At 45.7% G+C, this 22,196-nt stretch overlaps 2 protein-coding genes across 8 annotated transcripts in view; one reads left to right on the top strand and one right to left on the bottom strand.

Annotated features, from left to right (window-relative positions):
- CFAP298 (cilia and flagella associated protein 298) overlaps window positions 1–22,196 on the bottom strand; it is a 51,680-nt gene that overhangs the window by 5,759 nt on the left and 23,725 nt on the right. The window lies entirely within an intron of this gene.
- EVA1C (eva-1 homolog C) overlaps window positions 4,650–22,196 on the top strand; it is a 30,212-nt gene continuing 12,665 nt past the window's right edge. For 2 of the 5 annotated variants that reach the window (XM_088158841.1, XM_014893730.2), the window contains exons 1-3: window positions 4,650–4,778; window positions 17,293–17,489; window positions 20,526–20,649. In XM_088158841.1, the coding sequence (XP_088014967.1) occupies window positions 4,652–4,778; window positions 17,293–17,489; window positions 20,526–20,649 (448 nt within the window). In that variant the 5' untranslated portion in view covers window positions 4,650–4,651. Of the gene's footprint in view, window positions 4,779–8,338; window positions 8,691–17,292; window positions 17,508–20,525; window positions 20,650–22,196 lie in introns of those variants that run through there. The other 3 variants (XM_088158840.1, XM_088158838.1, XM_088158839.1) reach the window with 2 other exon arrangements.

Raw genomic sequence — 22,196 nt, 5'->3', positions numbered from 1 at the left:
ATGCCTCTGACTTCATGTCTATACAAGTGCCAGGTGCACTGCTAGAAAAAATAATCTGTGCACAGGGGAAGTGCCAGCAAGACTGGCAGCATTCAGGAGGGTGAGCAGTGGGACTTTGTGCTGCATCTGGTGAGGGAATGGAGTGAGGTTTCATTCCAAACGAAACGTGAGACTGGCCTTACAAACTTCACGGATCACATCCTCTGTCTTGAGAAGTGCTGAGGGTCTCTACAGTGTTATGACTGGTTTGGCCAAGGAGCAGCTCATGGCCACAAAACTCAAAACTTGTTTAGCTGAGTTTGCTCTCTCTGATGCGAGTCAAAAAAATAGCAGAAAACAGCAAATATTTCCCCTCCTTCCAAACCTGCCAGGTGGAGTACTGCACTCAGCATTCATTCTGTGTAAACTTCTGCTTACACACACCAGCATGTTTCCTAACTCTGGCTCACAGAATTGGTCCTCTCAAGTTCAAATTACAGCACACTTGAAGGTCTTGTTAGATCTTATTATCCATAGGACCTTGTGAGAAACTTACAGCGTCCAAAACACATAGGGAATTAGAAAAGAAGATCAAACAGGCTTCTCTACAACTATTTTCAGCTTATATCCATAGAAATAGAGGTTGGATTGGGAAAAATGCACTCTTATTAGTTTAAATAATCACCATATAGTGATTACTGTAAAGTATGTGCTTTGTTTTAACTGGTCTGACTCTCATTTCCATAGAAACAGAGGGACAATAGCAACCCACTTGTTTGAACTGTCCTGTAAATTCTGTCTGTATCAGAATGCAGGAATATAAAGCTTTTAAAAATGTGGGAAAAGCCCGGGGTTTTGTTCTTAATTTTTTTTGTTTGTTTGTTTTTTGGTTTTTTTGGTTTTTTTTTTTTTTTTGGTGTTTTGTGGATTTTTTTGTTTTTTTTTGTTTCATTTTGTTTTGTTTTGTTTTAATCCTCAAAAGGCAAAAGGAACATTAGGGAACTTCTTGGAAACTTTATTCTGGGAGAATACAATGAAAATGACAGCTATCATCTGTTAAAAAAATTATAGGGGAGAAAGCAGGAAGAAAAAGCAGTAGGGGGTATGGTGGGGAGAAGTGTACACACACGTGTGTAGGTCTGTGTCTGTGAAAAAGCATTTCTGAGATATTTTTCTGATAATTTTTGTTATTATACATCGAATCTAGAGGTTTTTTTCACTAGTAGAAAAACTTAGGCCATCGGACTCAACTGTCTACATTATTTCACATTCTTTTTTTCACAATCCCTTTCTTTTATTTCACATTGTTTACTTCTTAACTGGCAGCACTAATATTATTGGAATTTCTATACACTAAGCCATGATATGAGTTTTGAATTGGCAGTTTGGCTGAAGTTCAGGGGAAAATGAATAGTATGGAGAAAAAGAAGTTAAGTGCTCAGACTTTGGCTTTGCTTTTGCAAAGCTTCCTTGTAACAACACGATTCCTGCATTTCTGGCACTGTGAAATTATTTATTTTCTCCCAAAGTCCTAAAGGGAGAAACCGTCTGAAGCAGATGTGATCTCTCTCCTGGATTCTAATTTCTGGACTTACATGTGATCTTTTTCTTTGGGGAAAAAAAAGGAATCTAATTCCTGTTGCTTGTGAGGAAAGGACAAGGCTGAGATTCTGTAATTCTACATGCTGAACATGTCTGGATCAGTTACATTGTCTTCCAGCGACGGAGCATTGCCAGCTTGTAGGAGCTGCCTTCAAGGCTGCAGCAAAGAGACACGTTCTGCACATCACGATAAACACTTCCTCCTTTCCTGCCTTTGTGTTTTACACTGCTGTCTCCAAGTTTACATCACAGACAATAGCGGAGATTCCCAAGAATACTATTTTATATTTTTGGTTACTTGGTTTTAGGTTAATGTTGAATAGCAAAGTAGCCCCCATTCAGAGGGAAAATAAAATTTAAAAATATATATATTTATTAAAAAACATCAATGCCATTCTGCAGCAAGCATGTCTTCAGTTCCTGTCAGCCACAGTGTCCATTAAGTTTTCCTCCTCCATAGGAAGGCTTCCCTTGAAGGCAGATGTGTACAAGCAGGAGCACCCAGCTGCCTCTTGTGCCGTCCTTCAACCCTTGCTGCTTCACCTGCCTGGAGGTCACCTGCTTTTCCAACCTCTCCCAGTTCAGTCATTCCACTTGGAACCTGCCTTTGGGCTGTACCTGCACGGTGCCAAAAGCATACCAGGCTCATTCCTGCACTTGGGGATGGCCTTTTGCTTACAGCACCACCAGGCTAGAAAAAGCTGTGTTATCTCACCGGGAAGAGAGGATTCACAATTACTCATCAGGCAACAGCCCTGGCAGACCTTCTGATCCAAAGCCTTGGGAGCACAGCTACGGGATACTTCCCAGTTATTTTGGATACTTCATTTATTCTTCTGCATCGATGATGATGACACATTGTCACAGGTCCACTGTCCACTCAAGGCACTCCCAACAGACTGAGCAGTCATTATTGACATCTGAGTTCCAGGGACTCGTGAGCAGACATGAGGGAAGGAGGTGAAACACTTCCCGTTAGAGCTGTAGCAGGTGGCCTGAATATGAGCTGTGTCTCTGTTGGCTGTACAGGTGGTGGAGGTTTGGCATCCTGAAGCCACAGATGCTCTGACTGCACTCATCTGGGGTTATGGCAGCTAGGAAGGTGGGATAGACAGGTAAGTTCACCCTAACCATCTGAACACCATTCTGGAGGATCCAAGTTGGCCTCCAAATGCTTTCTTTACGAAAATCTGTGCTACTTGTTTCCCAGCATTCATTTCTGCCTTTGGTGGGACCGACCTGAGACAGCAGGTGCAGGAAGTGTCAGATTGAATGCTCAGGCTGAGGTCAGAGGCAAACACTTATCTGAAGCAGCCAGAAGCAAGGGCTTCACCTGCAGAGCTGCTGTTCTCTCTCCCCATCTGTGCTTGCAGTTGCAGATGTTGCAGAGCGACTTTATACTGTTATTTCGGCATCTTTGATCCCATTTATCTGAGTTCGGTAACACTTGATGGAATGGCCCTGACCTCAGATGGGTTCAAGACAACTTGTTTTGCTCTTATCTGCACAAGACTAAGGAAGCATAGTCTAATATATGTGTTACCCCGTCGTTTTTTTCTGTGCGTGAAGAGGGAGAGGAACAAAAGTGGATTCAGATTCAAACATGAAGACCAAGTTGGTCAAAGTTCAATGTAACCTCTGAAAAGGGGTGCCAAACTTTGGAAATTCAAATCTGGATGCGTTCCAACTTCAGTTGGAACAGGAGGAGAGGAATAGGTTTAACACAATTAGTTTGGTTCCATCATCTTTCCCCTACTCACTCGTGAGGTTTGTTTTTTTTTCTGGAGACAGATCAGTGTGAACATGCATGGCAGAATGTGAACAGCTGGATATTCATATTTACCCACCTTATACCCCAGCACAGCCCCAGGAAAGGAAATGTTTTCATGCCCCATTTCCAGTATTGGTTCTAAGCTCTCTTTCCTGAGGACAGCTCTTAGAGGGGCTGGGAAATGAGTGTCCTGATTTATTCCCCTGAGTCCCTCATACCTTAAAAAAAGCACCAAATTACATTTGAAGGTAGTTTAGCAGGCAGTAATGACAATTTGTTTGAACTTCTCACTGGTTCACTTTTCTGTATCACAGAAGATTTCGGGGAACAACTCGAACTCTCTCAAAGTAACCTCAAGAGGTTTCCTCAGTTCACAGTGAAAGCTTTAAGCCAAGCCTACACACTTCAAACTCCAGGCGCGCTGAACTAGCGCCGCTAAGCTGCGGGTCTGCGGTAGGGTGGTGTCACACACCGCCGGCGTGAGGAAACTCAGAAGGTCCCTTTGCCACATGGAAGAGTCAGTGCTTTGCCCGCTGAAATCCCTCATCCAGACGTCCTGCCAGGCGAAGGTGCCAGCTGGTTTCCCTCAGAGACCCGCGAGCCGAGGTGTAAGGGCAGGAGCGGGGCTGGAGCAGCAGGCTGGGCAGGGTCTGGCACGAGGGCTGAGGGCGTCTGGAATAGGGAAGGCAGGAAAGTCGGGCTGCGGGGGCCCGGGAGCGATGGGGAGCACCTCGCACCCGTCTCGGGAAAAACACAAGCGGGGAAACGTGGTCACGAGTGGCGGTGCGCGTGTGAGCCCGCGGCAGTCCTCCAGCCACTGCCAAGCAAGGATGAGGAGGCACACGGTGACATAGAGCCTCTGGAGCGGGAGGGAGGCGCGAACTGCTCGGAGAGGGGTGGGGAGAGCCGGGGAGGGCGGGCGAGGCGCAGCCGGCTCTGAGTCAGGCGGGCCGCACGATGCGCGCCGGGGGCAGTGCCCGGCACGGCGCCGCCGGGAGCCCGGGTCCCTTCCCGTCCCTTCCCATCCCTTCCCGTCCCTTGGCCGCCGCCCCCGCGTCCCGAGTGCCCGCGCCGGCCGGACCCGCTCCCGCTGCCGGGACCGCTCCGCCCTCTGCCCCTTCTCCTCCTCCTGCTGCTGCTGCTGCTGCTGCTGCTGCTGCTCCTCCCGCGCGGGGCAGGGGCAGCCCCGAGGGCGCCCGGCGGCCCGGGGGGGGGGCCGCACCGCCGGCCGGGACCGGCTGCACCATGTGAAGCGGCGGCAGGGCTGCCCCCCCGGGCCGGGCCGCCCTCTCCCGCACCATGAGGGACGGGGATGCGGGGCAGCAGCCACGCCGCGCACAGGTAGAGCCCGGGCGGCTCCTCCGCCTCCTGTCCTGCGTGGTCCTTGTGTGCGGAGCGGAGGTCGCGGCTCTCGCCGACTTCTCAGGTACGGGGCGGGCGCTGAGCGACGGGCTCCCGGGTGCGGGGTGCTGCGGAGCTCCGAAGGGCCGGGCGGAGGCGGGCACGCCGCGGGCAGGGGCTGGCGGGGGCTGTCAGTCCCCCGCAATGCCCCGAGGGGACCCCCGGAGCCGGGGCAGGGACCGCGGGCTCCCGGCCGGAGCGCCGCACGGAGCCGCGGATTCCCCGGAGCGCTCCGCGTTCCGTGACCCCGCTGCGGGGCCGCGTCCCGGGCCTGCGCCCCGCTGAGCGCGGGTCCCGTGTGCCGGGAAGGAGGCACCAAGGAGGAGAGGGGTCAGGGCTTCCAGAGGGGCCGCGGGCGAAGGGACGCAGGGAGCCGAGCTGTCCCTGCGCGGTGAGAACGCTGTGCGTGGATCGGCCAGGGCCTGGCCAAAAGTGCGTGGAAGTCCCTGGAAAGGTTCCCACTTTCTCCTGGAGCCTTGGAGTCGGGCCCTGAGGGAGCGAACAAGTGCTGCACTTCTCTCAGCTAGGAGGCAAGGCTCGTCGCACCGCGACGAGGGAGTCCCTGCCCAGGGCGCAGAGGCGCCAGCTGTCGCCCAGGAATCACAGCCGTGATCCCTGGGTGGGTGTTACATCACTGCGAAGTGAAGTGACTGCAGGAACCGGGGAAATATCCTTGTTCCCGTCAAGATGAGGAAGCAATCTCTATTCTTTGTTTGTGAAAACTGCACTCTTGTACCTTTTCTAGTGCCCCAGGACATCCCGCTGCTGTTAGAAAGTTATTTAGAAGAGCTGTTCCTCTCTTTTCTATGTGTCACAGTGAGCACAGCATAACATTCCTGGCACTTGGAAGCTCAAAGAACTGCCTCTAGGGCAGAAAGCAAACCTTTCCCGTATTGAGCAGAGCAGAACTTCCCAAAAGCCAGTCGAGTGCACTGGAACAAAGTTAATATATAATTAATAGCCCAAATGCGTTGTTATGCATTTTAATATAGTTTGTGTCGATACAGTTCAAAATGCTGGCCGTGGTTCTGTAGAAACTACTTCCTCAGCAACAGAAAAATACAGTTTGTAATTTTAAAAACTGTGTCCGGCTCCACAAGCCTGAAAATTTCTAAGCAAGCTGCCACGAAATATAAAGACCAGAATTACATACTTGGATAAGCTACATTTCTCATATTAAATTCCTCTCACATGTAAAAGGCTTTTAAATGCTTGCTGTCCCATTCTTTGGTTTTTTGTTGTTTTGTTTCTTGGGGTTTTTTTTTTTTGGTTTTTTTTTTTTTGCTTAACTGCTGGTTTGGGATGTTAGTTTTGGAATCTCATGGTGGTTCTAAACAATAACATAAAACAAATGTTCAGATCTTCTCTTTCAACTAGCTACTGAGTTAAAAATTATCCCTTTATGTAGCAAAGTTCCTCTCACAAAAGTCTGTTCATTTATCAAATGATGTTATTTAGATAAGGTTATCCAAGATTAATTTCAGAACTACAGCTGTCTTCAGTATTCATTGTGCACTGAGCTTTCCAGATAGGTAGAATGACCAGAGAAAAAGCTATCTCACTCCAGAGACCAGTATTAAACATGACATGCAGATGTTTCAGTAAATAAGAGGTAGAAAATGAAAGCAGATTCCAGAATTCCTACCAGACTGGGAAGTACCCAGGCCTGAACAAATTCTGCTCACATTTCACTTTTAACATGGAGATCTAATCCAGAATGACAGAAAAGACCAAAACGTTAGTGTAACCTTTTTTAAAAAAAAAAAAATGTGTCCAGAGCACAGGGAGAAGTTTTTAGCTGCATCAAAAGCAGGTGCTGTGGACCAGGAGTTGGTCACCAGGAGAGGACACCCTGCAGTGCCATCCCCAGGCTGTTTAATACCGTTAAAGAATTACAAGCTTCCTAACAGCGGCTTCGAGGTGAGTTCGTGGAGTTGCTGATTTCCCTTCTTTGCTCCCTCTCTCGGCAGGAACAGCAACTCGATTTTCCTAAACACCGCTGAAATACATGGCCACAAACCTGGCCCTTTTCAAGTGCAATGAGGCCTCGACCCCAACAGCCCAAACTCTTTTCCTCTCTCCTTCTCTCCCCACTGTCCCGACAGCTTTCCAGAGTCCCTTCCTAGACTGCTGCCAGGTTCCAACACCTGCCCGTGTAACCTCTTAATGGTTGTTCCCTTAATGCAAGGGTTAAATTCTGCCAGCAGTTCCAACCTGCCAGAGCCCATTTGTTCATAACCAGACCTCACTGTTTGCTTGTAAGAGCCCAAAGATGCTCCCTCGTGGGATCTGTTTGATGGTCTGGAAAGGTGAGCAGGGAGCAGAGTACAGGGAAGGGTTGTTATTACTCTTTCTAAGTTTGACTTGTATTTGTGGTATATAGCCTTTCTACTGCCTTGAGATGCAGGTTCTTGCTCTCATCTGTCTAGCTTTTCTAACTATGGGAAAAAAATCTTGGTCTATGTTGTTCTGTTTGTTTTTTTAAAGAGAGACATTTCTTCACCGTGCAATAACATTTTGTGGATTGGTATTTTCTAGGGAAGAAAGATGTTCTGAAATAAGACACTAGCAGCAGTTCAAAATTCAACTCTGTGAGAACAACTCAGTAGTTTCTCTTACTGGAACTAATGTTGGACACATAAAGATCTGCATAATCTATCTTTCACTAGCAGCTTGAAGCAACAAACAAGAAATCTAAAGGTTGGACTTGATAGTCTTTTCCAACCTTAATGCTTCTATGTATCTATATTTATTAATTCTACTAGTTACTGAAAGTGGAGGTGTGCTCTAAGGTCTGCAGTCCTCTGTGTGATTAATTCTTCAAAGTGGAATTTGTGCCCATATTTAAACTGAAAGCTGAAGGTTTGGAAGAAGAGAGATTTAAACCACAGTTCTTTCCTTAGACCTTCATGAATATGAGAGTGATCCTACAGCTACAGAATTTTCCTCCCCTCATAGCCGTTCTTCAAAACATACCTTTTAACTAAAAGATTTCTTTATTTTCTCGGTGATCACTAGTAGCTTTCACATTTTGGATCAGGCCCCATTCCAGGGGGGATGCTGTTAATTTTGCTGGTTCTCCAGTCTCTGAATAGTCTGGGCTCCAAGGACACTGTCAGAAGAGCAGTTTTTCAGGACATCAGGGCCTCATGACAACCATTTCCCCACAGCTGCTCTGTGCTCAAGGACTGGTTCCCAAACCAGGTGAAACAAGGAGCTGGCAAACCCAGCAAACTTCTTTCCAACATGTCACGTTGTCGGTGGCCTGGTGCTACAGACAGCCCAGCTGCTGAGGGAGAGCTGGGAGAGCGTGGCTGGGGATGCAGGCGTGTTGTGGGTACCTTGTCCACAGCAGGGATCACTGCTCGTTCCCCTGCCTTTTCCCTGGCTGCTGACAAAGTGAACTGACCCCTTACCCATCTGGGAACAAACTCCTCTCTGGCAACTCTGAGGAACACCCATTCACCCCTTTTTTTATGCTCCTTCCTTCCTTTGCTGTTCTCCTTGCTGCTCTGAGCTCGGGCTTAACCTCGCCTCCTTGGCTCACTCACCCCACTCAGTCTCCCTTTCTTTACCTGAGTCCCAGCCAGGTTTTCTGGGCAGCTTTCAAGAAACGTGGCTGTAACTGAAGATCAAAAATGAAGTAATTGTGATTGCACAACCGGGGTGAGGAATGACTTTCTGGATGTGAACAGAAAGCAGCCGCTGCTTTTAATCTCTGTCCACCGGTGTCAACTGTTCTTCCAAAACATTTCAGACAGAACTGAGCATCACTGTAACTCCACGGAATTGGTCTCCTGACCCATCCACAGAAACAAGTGGTTCTAATGAAAAAGCAAACCAGTTCACCCAACAAATATAATCTGCTCCTGTGGTCTTTCTGCACCGAAAGTTTCCATGAAGTTCAGTGGCATTCACCCATCCCAGATTCCCCCAGGTAAAAGGAAAGCAAACAAATGCTTTGAGCAAATGCTTTGTTTGTGGTAACGTGGCAGGATCAATCACTACCAACCACAACGATGCAGAGGTTTTTTTTGTTGGCTTTGTGTCGGTCAGATAAAATCTTTTATAAATTTTCTTGAGTCAGTTCTGTTGACTCACCGTGGCAATTGTAGCGTGTCCTTCAACCAGGATATTTCAAGAAGTGCTAGAAAGAGTGATGCAATGATGCATCTTCTCAATAATGCCTTGTAAAAGCCAAGTGTTCATTGCTTTATTTAAAGAAAAACATTTTGTTTTAGGAATGTTTCATTTCAGTCATATGTGAGTTAAACCTCAAAGTCTGGTTTAAAGTTTCTCTGAGTGAAGCAGGCTTTGGTCTGGGATTTGTTCTGTAGAATAAAGAGGTGTGTGTCAGAACTGAGATTTTAGTTTAGATCATGGTGCTGAGACCCAAGGTTTGGTTTCAGGCTTGTTGCTGCAGTTCTTTTTGCCTTTCTGAGGAAGTATAACTTAGGAAACCACATTTCAGATGTGCTAATACTTTTTGTTAAATCCACTGATGTGATTTAGTTATCCTTGTTAGAGAAGTAAAAGCTTTGATCCTGTCAAGTTCTTACACATTTTGTGAGGCCTTTACAGCAACCTAGGTCTTCATCCCCAAGAAGGGGAGGCTGCCCCCAAAACTCTCCTGAAATGAATTAAGGGGCAATGTGATGATGCTCTTGCCCTTACAGATGTTGGGGAATTCAGATAGAAGACACAAAACTTGAGTTCCTGAACTCCACCACTCAGAGGCCAGCATGTTTGAGTCTGTCAGATTCTCTGATAGACTTTGGGGCAGGAAGTTTGGGGCAGAACTCTTTCTCTTCTCCCTGGGCAGATTGCTGGCACCTGACACACCATATGCTATTTTTATTCAAAATACATAGCAGGGGTTAGCTCCCCCCTGCCTTCCTGTTCCATCTGCTGCTGATATCCTTCCCAGAAAGGGAGAGCTTCCAGTCTCAACTTTATTAGAGAAAGGGACTACAGACTTGTTCCAGATAAATACTCAGCTTTTTTTGGAAGTGTCCCCAGACAGAGAAGGCACTGTCTGACTAGTCACCACTTAGCAGAATTCTGTCATCTGCCAGCCATAATCTACAATTAAAATTGAAATATTTTGATATATTACCCAACACAGAGAAAATAGTGTCTTAAGGGAGCTGAAGAGCAGAAGGAGGCGTGGTTGCGCCTTATTTGTTCAGCATTGGTGAGTCATTTAATCTGAATTTCTAGGCATTTTAAGAGTTTTGCTTCAAAGGTCTATTGTGTGGCTTCTGGCAACAAATTAAATACCAGTGAGGTTTGGCTCTTAATTTAGAATTAATTTTAAAACATCACTCACTATATAAGACCTAATTGAAAGCCTATGGTCACTGGAAGGATTCCCAAGGATTTCACTGGGCTTTGGATGAGGGTCTCAACCCACAAACATCTGGTTTTTTTTCTTCATTGTATTTAATCTTGGATGGGAAGACAAGAATTATTCTTTCAGAATAATTTCGCAGTTTTTTGACTTTTCATTTCTTCAGGCTAGAACTGAGTGGAGGACAAAGAAATGTCTCTGTGAAGAAAATCAGCAAGTGCTGAGAGTGGAGAGTGTATTTTTGCTTTTCTAGCTTGGACTAACTGTACTATAAACCACCATAGGACTGCAGATCTATGAGCTGCCAGATTTCTGATGTTTTCTGATTTTTTTCAGTCTTTCTGATGTTTTCCTAGACATCAAATAGAGGAGGGGATACAAAAAAAAAAAAAAAAAGCAGAGCTTGAGTCAAAGTTCTGTTTGCAAAACAAAACCAGTGTTTTGTTTCCTGAGATGGCAATGAACAGCCCCCTGTTTCTCTTGGGGAACATGAACATGGAGGTTCATGATCATAAATCTGAGTTTTCAGAGAAGCATTTTCCTCTAGTCCCTGAGGTTCTCCTATCTGCTGTCTTTGGGAATATGACAAGTTTTTTGTCTTTGGGCATAAAGAGTCTCTCGTTCTGTCTCCAGAAACAGATGCTGCCCACAGAGCCTTTCTCCTGTTACTTCTTGTTAATGGCACTCCAAGAGGCTACTCTGTCTCCAAAGGGAGGATTTTTGGCAAGGGCAGAAAAGAGCCTTAAAGACTCCCTTAACCCATGCCTCTTGTCAGCTTCTTTCGATGGGATGGAAAAAAATTTTCCTTTTCTACTGGAACAGCTCCATATTAGGTCCCAGGACAAGTGCTTGCCCTTCTGGCTTCATGGAATAGCTGAGACAAGTATAACTGACTGTAGGGTTGAGTTTACTACAGACCCAAGATCTTGGGGATCAAGAACAGTTTGCCTCTTCCTGACACAAGAAGGAAATAAAAAGCGAGGAAACAGAAGTGCAGAGGGATCTCTCCAATTTCCTCAGAAAGCCATCGGGATACAATAAACCAGGCATCACTCCTAGGAGACAACACAAGGGAATGTGGAAGTGCAGATCTGAAGGACAGAGAACACCTGTGGGAGGATGTGAGAAACAGAACAGGCACGTGGTATGTGAGTGCAGGATTCACGGGCTTTCCCACTCTGCAGTGATGTAACTCACTTAACTGCAAGTGTGAGCTGAGCGGCACAGAGGGGAACAGGTTATGTGCTTCCTGGAGAAACTGGGACCAAAAAGTTACGGGTCTGTTCTTTATTCCTGATGGCTTGGCTTTGTTTTTCTAGGAAGAGCTCATGGCTCGGCTTCCTGTGTGCGCTGCTGCTCTCTGAATAAACCCTGTTCAGACTGAGTGAGGTTTTGCACTGAATTATCTGCTGCTCACCTGGCCTTTTCTCCGGCTTAAGTGGAACCAAGCTCTTAATTTGACCCTCAGATTTAACACACGGTGGGAATTAGACTCAGTAAGATGATTATGATTCATGTTATGATCCATGAGGGGGAAAAAATGAAGACAACCTCCTTAGGAAAGCTTGCATGTGGATAAAACAGTTTATGGAAAACCTGCCTGATATCTCAACCACTGCTTTCATTGCCATACTCTCCCAAAAGCATCCTCACAGCTAACTTTAGCATTTGCTTCTTGCAGACTTAATCCTCTATCTGTCAGTAAGGCCAGTAGAAACAAATGGCTCCATTGGCATGAGGCTGATGGCTCTCCAGGATAAGCATCCTGTCTCTCTCTCCAGCTGCCAATTCACTTGCAGCATTAGTCATTGAGACTGAATTGAAAGTGGCAGCTCGGGCTTCAATTTCCATGGAACTTGTAGGGGCTTTATTCCTTTGAGCCTTGCACCCCTCAGGTTTGAAACTGACCATTAAGCTTAGAAGGTGTTGAGTTCAATAAGGGAATGGCAGACGGACAGAGGTGAGGATCTCCTAAACTTCACCTCTTTTAGAAATGGGCACTCTCAGGGACCGATTCTAGGAAAAGCAACAGCTCTTGAGTGCTCTGAAACCGAAATAGGCATCTGGAAATGGAACAGGGTTTTGTGATCACTACCTTATTAGTGAAACTAGATTATGCCTAGTTTTCCCAAGTAAACATCTATTCTTGCTTAAAAAAAGATTTAGATAATACAAGAAGTAGAGTGATTATATGAAAACCATTTTCCTTGTACAGAAAACCAAGTTTTCATGCCATTTCTGCAGTACAAAAGGCTGAAGTTGGTAGGATGGTAGTCACTAGCAAAGAGAAAAAGGGTTGAGAGGAGCAGTAGCAAAAGGCATACTGAAAAAACAAGCTATGGAGGGCAATTAAATCAGATTGGTGACTATGCAAGAAGGCACATATTAAGGAATTAAAGATTTTTATGTGCATCTGCTGAGTAAAGCTGTTGTGCTTTTTTCTGAACAACCAGAAGAATAAAGAATGCTTCTAAGTGTATTTCTTACTGATTAAAGACTGACACGGAGCGTGGCTACGATGAGTCAAACAGGATGTTTACAAGGCACTTAGATAAAAAAGAATAAAATGATGAAGCAAGAAACATACTGACATGAATTTTAGGAACAGTCTCTTTCCTGGGTAGCATGTTGCCCTCCTCAATTACTGTTCCTAAAAAAGAGCTGCTACAGGCAGAATTTGCAGACAGCCAGGTGAAAGGGAATGCCAAGAGGCAGATCCTTGTCCCCGGGGGCAGAGTGACCCTGGCACAGCATGACCTGTGGCACAGCTGCATAGAGCCCAGCAGAGGGTATGGCAGATGGGATTGGGGCTGAAACTCGGGAGTTAATTTCTCCTCAATGCTTCCTTCACAAACCAACACAGAAGAGAGAGGAGAAAATGTTGCTGGAGAAGTACTGCAGCTGGAAGCCCAAACACCAATCAATACCAGAGTCGTGCTTCTAATGGTGTTTGTAGTAGAGTTTATTAACAATTCTGTTATCACTGCATGAAATCTCTTCCTTTAAACTCACCAATCTGGCTTGTGAATTTTTAATGAGTGTTGGCACAATTCTTCACAGAACTGTGGGAGCTGATGGAGATTTACCGGATGGATTAGCCTTCTGGGACTCCCACAACAATATGCGTGCTATTTCGATCTATTTACATCTAAAATAGATCAGTATGTCTTTTAAATGAGCTAGCAAATTTCTGTGCTAATTAAACTAAAATGAACGATGCACAGGAACTGCTGTTACTAAATCTGTGTATGAAGGCCCAGTTCTGAGAGCCTTCACAGCTTGTGGACTACTCAGCCTCAGCCTCTAAAAATACTGCATTGCAAAGCTGCTCTCATACCCAAAAGGCATTACCTGAGCCAATGCTGAGAGTGCTTTTAGTGTGTGCTGGGCATTGGGCTTACAGCCTGAAATGCTCTTCTCCTTGATCCTTGCATCTGGGGAGCTCATGCCAGGGCAGAGAAGCTGGATTGAACAGAACAATCACAGAACTTTCTAAGTTCCCAGATTTTCAGTGTTTTTAAGTGGGGGGAAAAAAAAAAAATCTGGATTACCATACCTTCAGGTCCGCCGCTACCCTTATTGTTGCTTTTCAAAGTGATTATGCCAGGAGAAGTGGTTAAGTATGAGAAGCTATAACCTCTTGAGAATTCTTTTTCACACAAAGAAATATCTATTTACTCTCCTATGCCAGTCATTTTTCTAATAGTTTATGAGTCCTCCTTTTCAGTAAAAAGTGATCAGTGAGGCTGAAAGCTTTGTTCAGCTGCTCACCCTCAGTGTTTTGTGTGGTTCTCTGGTGCTACATTTTCTTAGTTGAAGTTCTTTGTCAACACAGTGGATGCTGTGACTAATTTGGCTAATTCTGGAAGAAAGGATTACCCTTGGATTCTGTACTGGTGTTTTGAGTCTCAGTAAAAGATTACAATGAATGAGTAGTCTGGGTTAGACAGACAGCTGGGTGGGATGATACCTTCTGGCCTTCAAATCAATGGGACCTTTTTGTTCCTGTGTGCTTTAGGCTTAACTTCTGAGTCAGCCTCTAAGGTCTCGCGTATGATTCCAGATGCAGAGCACCCCATACATTGCTTCTGAATGTGTGTCCTGGATAAATGGGAAAGTGCCTAGTGGGGTTTTCACACAGAGATGTAGAGATGTTATTGGGACACTGCAGTCTTGCCAAGGTTTTCTATTTTAGTCAGTTCTCAGGGTGGTTAACTTTTTTGGTATAGTTTCATATTGTTTTAAAGAGTGACATTTATTATTTCTAAAAAAAAAAGAGGAACTTTATAGTCCTCCTCATTACAGAATGAACACTTGGAAAAGCAACTGCTGCAGCTGAACACCATCTCCCCCTCCATTACCCGACCCAGAAAACAATGCAAAAACCCCAATATGAGGTTTAAAACATTAAGTCACCTAAGGTTTTTTATAGGGTCTGGTTATGATTCTCTTTGCTCAGGGTAAGAAAGCCCACAAGTTTCTCACAACTCTTCTGATTGCCCAGCCCAAGTGCACACGGAGCCAGGACCTCACTGCATCCATGCTGGTTGTGCTCCAGCCCCCCCCTCTGCCCTGCTCTGCAGGGAAAGGGAATCTCCTTGGCCATCTAGGAGCTAGTGAAGACTTCCCTGACATGCAGGGGACCAGGACTTGGAGGTCTGCTCTAGTCCAGGAACAGCCTCCAGCTCCTGTATTTAGACAGTAAAAGAAAGTTCTCCCCAAATTCACAACCAACAGGTACTGATGAAGTAAACACAAAAGGAGAGGACAGGAAGCTGCCCAAGGAAGAGTTCAACGCTCACAATGCCCTCACTTCTGATCACTGCAGCTGTTATTACTGTTAGACATCACACCAGATTACCCCCAGCTTTACATTGTTGTTTGGTTGAATTTGCTCCCTCTGGGAGCACGTGTTTCTGGACAGAAGTCAGCACACAATACAGAGATCCTCATGGTCTCAAGAAGGTGAAGCTTCTGTCAGGGTGACTACAAGCCACACTACCCAGCAAAGGAGGAGAAGCAGCAGCAGCTGAGAAAACTGCTGAGTGCAGGGCAGACAGTGCCCCGCTACCAGGAGAGGGCCAGCATGAGGAGACAGCAAAGAACCTAGGATTTTTCAGAGAAGGCTAAGAGGAAATAATGACTTTTGGAGCAGGAATCCTTCCTCAGCATGGGCTGTGAGCTGCAAAGGACTGACTGTTCCCCACATGTGTCTTTGTGTGCAGTAATGAAAAATGCAGGTTTACGTGGTCTGCCTTGTGAGATGAGCACTTTAGATACTCTGTCACCACTCCTCTTATCAGAGAACATTAGGTTTCAGCAATTTCCATTACTATTTTTAACCTTTATTGTGTGCAAATTCACAAGGATTTTAGTAGAGTCATGTTTAAGATGCTTGGAAGGCTGGAGAGCAAGAAAATGAAATACGATTTTTTTCACCAGTCCATCTACTGTCATTTTTACACACAAACCATACTGCTCCTACAGAATCGGAGCAGGTCTTTTTTATAAAGACATTTTCTTAAAGGATTGAATAGTTGCAATTGTTGGAGAAAGGTGCTTAGATTCTGGATTAGGAATTTGCAGGATCAAAGTAGCAGTTACGATGCCAGGGAACTCATCCAAATCGCAGCATAGCTGATATTCTTTAGGGAATACTGGACTGTTTTGTATAGAGCACTCTTGGCCCCAAGTAGCTTAAAACCTGAGGAACTGAAATGAGTAAAAGTGTTGGGTGGTATCTTTGAGGGCGCTGAGCACCCACAGGTCACGTAGGGCTGAGGACACTGAGGTGCTTCATGCCGTGATGGTGATGCCAAAGGTGCCACAGGAAGCCCCTGTGCAGTCCTGGCCATTGCCAAGTCCCTTGGGTGCAACGGGCACTCGGCCCATTCTCCTGGCAGCACTCGGCACCTCTCAGGAGCAGGCTGGCAGAGGAGGGGCTCTGGCAGGGAACTTCAATTATTTGTGATCTCAACTGCACGGAAAATGTAGGGGATGGATTTGGTTATGGGCTCGGTTGTTCCTTCTAACCTGTGAGAAGCTGTGGGGATTGCTGCTGGACTGGTCTCCTTGAGATCCAGAGTGCAAGTGCAGGGCATGAAATTTTTTCTGTCCCAGTTCCAGTGCCTGTGCTCAGACTGAGGTCAGTGACGGGGGGCTCACCTACAGCTCTGCTCTGCTGGAAGGTGCCTCTGCCTGACTCCCCTGTCCTCCCCTGGGCTCTGGATGGGGAACAGTAAAGATAACAATGGAGCAGGCTTCTCCTTCCTCCCGACCTCATGACTGATAGGGAAGCTGATTTTCCTTATCCAGATGCACAGCTGGAGCTGGAAAAGATGCCAGACAACTGAACTGTCTGACCCATCCCTGGAAGTGTTCAAGGCCAGACTGGATGGAGCAACCTGTTCTAGTGGAAGGTGGCAGGGGAGTTGGGACTGGGAGATCTTTAAGGAACTTTGCCTCCCAGGCCATTCTATGATTACATGATTTTCTTATCTTTTACTTGGAGTACTAAAGTTTCTATTTAAAAAACCTTTTTGAAAATTACTTGTCTTTGGGCAAGGTTTATGAAGAGCAGAAGTGTGAAAATTAACTGGCACATTTTATTTAAAGGGCAAATTTTTATTAATTGAAAGGAGTAAACTCTTTTTCAGTATTTTCTTTGAAAAAAATAATTTGTGTTTTAATGATACAAAAAAGCCCCTGATTCAGCCTCAACAAGACAATGTTCCCATAAGAAAATGTGAGGGGCTTTTTTTCCCTCCACTATACTTAGGAGTGTGTGAAACACAGCTGCCCACGAGCCCAAAAGTGCAGCACATCCTTTTAACAAGACGCATAAGGAATACCTTAGGCAGCTGGAATGCAAGAACCTGGCCCAGAAAACCCAGTAGCTCCTTGGGTAACTTCTGACTGCTGCAGACACGCCCTGGGATCGTGAGCAGCCACGACTGGCAAGGGCCTGAGCCACGTATAGTCGGTACAACCCTGCCACGAGACCTCGTGTTTCCCAGCCCGGAGTGCTACGGGCACGCAAGGGGTGACCCATTCAGAGAAGTGGGTGGCTGCAGGCCAGACCTATAACCTTGACTACAATGCCCTTTCCGGAGACTGACTGTGGTTTTCTTATTCTCTAACGAGTTTGTCATTTCCTGTGCTAGTCCTAACAGAGCTGAATATTTTCTAGGCTACCTAACGAAGCTCCTGCAGAATCACACCGCCTATGCCTGCGACGGGCAGCACCTGAGCCTGCACTGCCCTCGGCACTCAACCATCAGTGTTCAGTCAGCATTTTATGGGCAGGACCACCACATGTGCAGGGCTTGGGAGCCTGAGACCAGGATGGCAGCACCCAGGAACTGCGTGGCACCCACCTCTTTGCAGGTACTGCAGGATGTAAAGGTACTCGAGGTACAGAATGTCGAGGACGGTTTCCCTGCTGTTTCTGTGCGAGTGTTCTCAGCCGTGAATGCATGACACTGTACCTGTGGCAGTTCACCACCAGTGACTGAGATGACATCCTGGTTGGGATTTGGCTTGTTGCATGCCTGTCTTCCCTCACTGAAAAGGCACAGCAACAGCTAAACAGCAAATCCCAAGAATTTCTGCAGATACCTGCATTTCTGTGAATACTTGATTTGTGTCAGCAACATCCCACGGTTTGTTTGCTGGGCCTGCTTCAGTATAGCTTAAAATGATTTATACTTCATCAGTTATTACTTTCTGCTATGGAGACTTTTGTAACAAGGTCTGACTTACGCTGCTGTCAAAGGCTTGTTTCATCTTAGTGAAAAATACGCAGTGCTGTTCCAAATTTGGTAAATCATCGCAAGGATGAGTAGCCAGGGGAATCTGAACATGTTCTCTTGGTTAAACTTGTAAATGCTCAACAGAAGTTTTGATGGAGTTTGCAACATTCGTGTCTGTAGACCACAGGTTCCTTCTTGACATCAGGGAACTTCTGTTCCCACCACTACTGAGTTGAAGGGTATTATGAAGTGGTTTGGCAGCAATATCCTCTCTCTAGAAACAGCATTAGGGCAATTTTGTAAGTGTGGCTCGCCCATGATGTACTGCAATTTTTGAGGACATTCCAGCCATGACCTGTGGGCCATGTGAAAGTACATCTCCCCACCAAAAACAGCAGGCCAGATGCATCCTTAGTGTTACATTACTGACTGCAGCAAAGCGGCACCAATGATTATTTTGGGCTTGTGAATGCCTTTGTGAGGTCTCCATGGGCAGTTTTTTCCTTGAATATGATAAACACAGCGTGGGGTAACTGTTGTATAAACTACCACCATCATTTGGGCACTGCGACTGATCAAAGGCATGAAAGCATTTTGGCAAGGCCATGAATTCGTGTGAGAAACAAATGCTCTGCATCTCAGGGAGTTCCAGTTCTGTTAAGGAGAAGGGACACATCTTGTAAACCGATTTCTTAGAAAAGAGCACCAGTGACCTCATCCCTCCTCCCGTTCCCTTTGGAAGTGGATCTGCAGTCTGCACAGGCAGCTGAGACGGTGCCCTGTAGCTGGGAGGAAGCACCACAGGCACCTGTTAAAGAGAGCTCCTGTCCTGTCAGGGGGATCACCACGAAGCTGGATCTGGCTAGAGACAGTAACTGCCCGCTGCTATTTTCAGTATTGTTGCTTGCTTTGGTGGCTGCGTGCTTTTGCACAGCATCATGACAGAAAATGCAACTGCTGTTTACAACAGGCAGGAGAAAATACAAACAGATGCACAGGAGATGATTCAGCTCAGGTGCAAACAGAAGGTGACTCAGCAGGGGACAGCTATCTCTATTTACTAAAGACGTAACTCTATTTCACTGGACCTTCCAGAACTATCCCAATTAAGGAGGAGTTACTTGTTTGACTTAAAACTCCGTAAAAGGAAAACTGACTGATAAAATTAAGTCTGCTGTGCTTTCCTTCCCTTTCAAACTCTTTAGAGTGCATTTAATGCTCAAAAAGTGTTGGATGCATGTCCTCTTCCTCTGCCAGTGGAGCTGTAGGATCACTACAGGGTGCTGCCAGTGTGTGTCATTGCTTCTTGGGAGGGAAGGTTTCCAGTGATCACAGCAGAGAGCCAGCGACTGCCAGCTCTCTCAGCCTGGAAACAGGAATGCAGCTTGTGCCACCACCACAGTGGTAGATTTGTGATCTGGTCTCTTGGTATGACTGAGACCTCTTCTGACGAGGAAACAAAGCAAAAATTCCCATGGATTTTGAGGGACTACCTAAAACTATCAGAATGGTTTATTACAGTTACTCCCGTTAAGAGTGGAGTGACCTGGAGATAACACCCTCCTTTGTCACAGCCTGCTCTCACTTTACACATCATGAATCCTGTGCTCAAGCACCCAGGCTATCCAGAAATAGTGTCAGAAAGGCCCTCTCTTAACTGAGTTTTGGAGGTGAGTAAGAATTTCCTAAATACACTGCTGCATTTAAACTGGGTGCTTTTCAAAACTGGACAGACTGGCCCTGGTAATGTCTTCATATTTTCTGCAGCTACAGTTCCCAGAGCACAGCTGGAGTGGGAGCACCAGTGTGAGCAGCAGGAGCACTCAGTCCTTTTGCCAGATGGGGAGAGAGCCCAGGGCACCCTTTGTGTATAACACTGCTGACCTGTTTGTTCTCTTCCCCTGTTGCCACTCCCAGGGAAGCTGCACAGTAAGAACCAGGATATATTGCTGGGCCAGTAAATTTGGAGTAGATATGGCCTTAGAACAGCATTAAAAACACCCCACGAAACAAGACAAGGAGGCTGAGGATAGGCTTGCACATCTGTGCTATCCAGTCAAAGCAATTCTGAAGTTTGCTCGTGGCAAGTCAAGTAAATATCTGAAAATGTGACTAACTGCAAGTAGAGAAGGAAGTGTCCCTTAAGCAAGAGGTCCTACACATGGCTTAAAGCTTGGGTTGTGCTTATCATTACTCAGAACTCTTTCCAGTGGAGATTATATACAGAGCATGTTCAGGTACATGTAAGCAGATCAAGAAGAAGTGGTTAAAAAGACACCTTCTTGGTTGCCATGCTTTCCCTTGGACATTGCACTCCCACAGTGTGCTCCCACATGCTCTGGGCTCTGCACCACCGAGGCTGTCGTGGCACTCAGGGGAGTGAAGCCAACCTCCCCAGGGCCAGAGGGAAGAGTGACAAACAACAGCAAGTTGGTAACATCCTAATTTGCTCTGAGCATGGCTGTGATGAATGTGTTCCCATCAAGTTGGCCATGACTCCAAGTCCAGTAGAGCTATGGCCTAGATCCAGTGATACAGATGTTTCTTGCATGTTTATAGCCAAGAAGTTGTGATTTCTCTCCTGTGTAGAACAAAGTACAACTAAGTGTTTTCATTGCTGTATAGCTTCATACCTTGTTGTCAAGACTATCCTTTTTGCCCATTGTTCTAGAAAGTACTGGATGAATGCCAAAACCTGAGATCCTGCCAACTCCTTGTCAATAGTCGGGTTTTTGGGCCTGATCTGTGTCCAGGGACCACTAAATTCCTCCTTGTCTCCTTTAAATGCAAACCTAGTAAGTAATCTTTATCAGGCAAATGTGTTTCTCTGCGTGTTTTGTTGCTTGTTTTGGTTAAAATGCACTGCACGAGGCTTTGCATAAATCCATGTGAAGTTATGGGGCTCTTGGATTGATAACAAATTGTTCTTTTCTACTTTACCTTAGCTCTCCATGGTGTTTGCAGCTTCAGGGTGCTTGCTGCCAGTTTAATGACCAGTGTAGTTTGTCAGGGGCAGATGTCAGACATCAGACTAGAAAGGGAAAATGCTATAGAAATTGTTTTTAGTGAGATAGTAATGATAATGTCCTATCAGAAAGAGCTGAACAGCAAAACCAGGTGCTTGGGCTAAGCATCCAAATGAAGAAGGTGTCCTAGGAAGGAGTATGCAAAAATACTGAAGGAGCTGGGCCCAAAGCTTTTACAGATTCAAAACCACCTCCCATTTGTGGAATAATGGCCAGAAGATACCTGTGCAGACTTGGTGAGAGGCTTTTACTGTAGAATCACCTGTACTCTGTGCAGGCATTCGATGCTGATATGTGAAGGGACAAATCTTGCCTCCAAGAGAATCCACTCTGTCAACATGAGAAAGGGGAAGAACGATGAAGACAATCCTCATGAGGTTGCCTTAACCAGTGGTTTGTAATCGTTGTCCTTGTTGCTATGGTACATGAGAACATGCTTCAGTAGCTTGGGGGCTCAGCTCTTTTGGCACTGAATTCCCAGTGTGGATGAAATGGCTCCCAGAGACAACAGCTGAATGATGGTTTATGAGTATGTTCACCAGCCAACACAGAAACACCAACTCACAAGCAAAGGAGAAAGCACTAAGGGGGTTTTCTTTGATCAGAGCACTCAGATAGACATCAGTGGTAGAACAGGAGTAGGTGGCAAGCAAACTGAAAGGCCAGCTCACACTGCAAAGTGGAAGTCAGAGCAGAGAGACAGAGTGGAGAAGGCAGATGTTACCTTTGGTAAAGCACTGACTCAAGAATTCCCAGGGAGATACACTGGGCCAATCATTAGGGGAAAGAAAATGCCTGAAATTTCAAATTTTCATTATCTGTTTTATTAGATCAATAGTTTAATTCTTTTTGCTACTCAAAAGTGAATTGGGACACTGTTTATTACTTTTGGAAGCTACTTAATATTTTTTTTTCCCATGGGAGATGAGCTTCTTTGAGTATATAGTATTTTCTGTAATCTGATTTTTAAAAAAGCTGGTCAAAAGCTTATTCAACAGCAACTGCTGCCTTCAGAATGAAGAATAGTTCAATTCCACTGCAAATGACATGATTTCTTGTGAAAGGAAATTTATGTTTTCAGGTAAGATACCAATATTGTTAGTTTTGGCAGTGGAAAACATCCTTACTCAGGAAATCACTTGAGGATAACTTAAAGTCTATTTTGCAGTCTCCTTGCTGTCAAGTGGGCACTTAAGCAGCTGCCTAAATCCCTTAGTTTTTCATCTATTTAGAATTATTGCTGCCGTATCTTTGCAGAGATGTTGCATGTCGGGCTCCTCTCCCTGTCTGATACCACTTGGGGTTACATGTACTTC

The sequence above is a fragment of the Sturnus vulgaris genome, chromosome 2 (assembly GCF_052056855.1).
Source record: "Sturnus vulgaris isolate bStuVul1 chromosome 2, bStuVul1.hap1, whole genome shotgun sequence".
In the NCBI taxonomy this organism is placed as follows: Eukaryota; Metazoa; Chordata; class Aves; order Passeriformes; family Sturnidae; genus Sturnus; species Sturnus vulgaris.
Note: the sequence above shows the minus strand (reverse complement) of the source record. Positions and strands in the feature narration are given on the sequence as shown.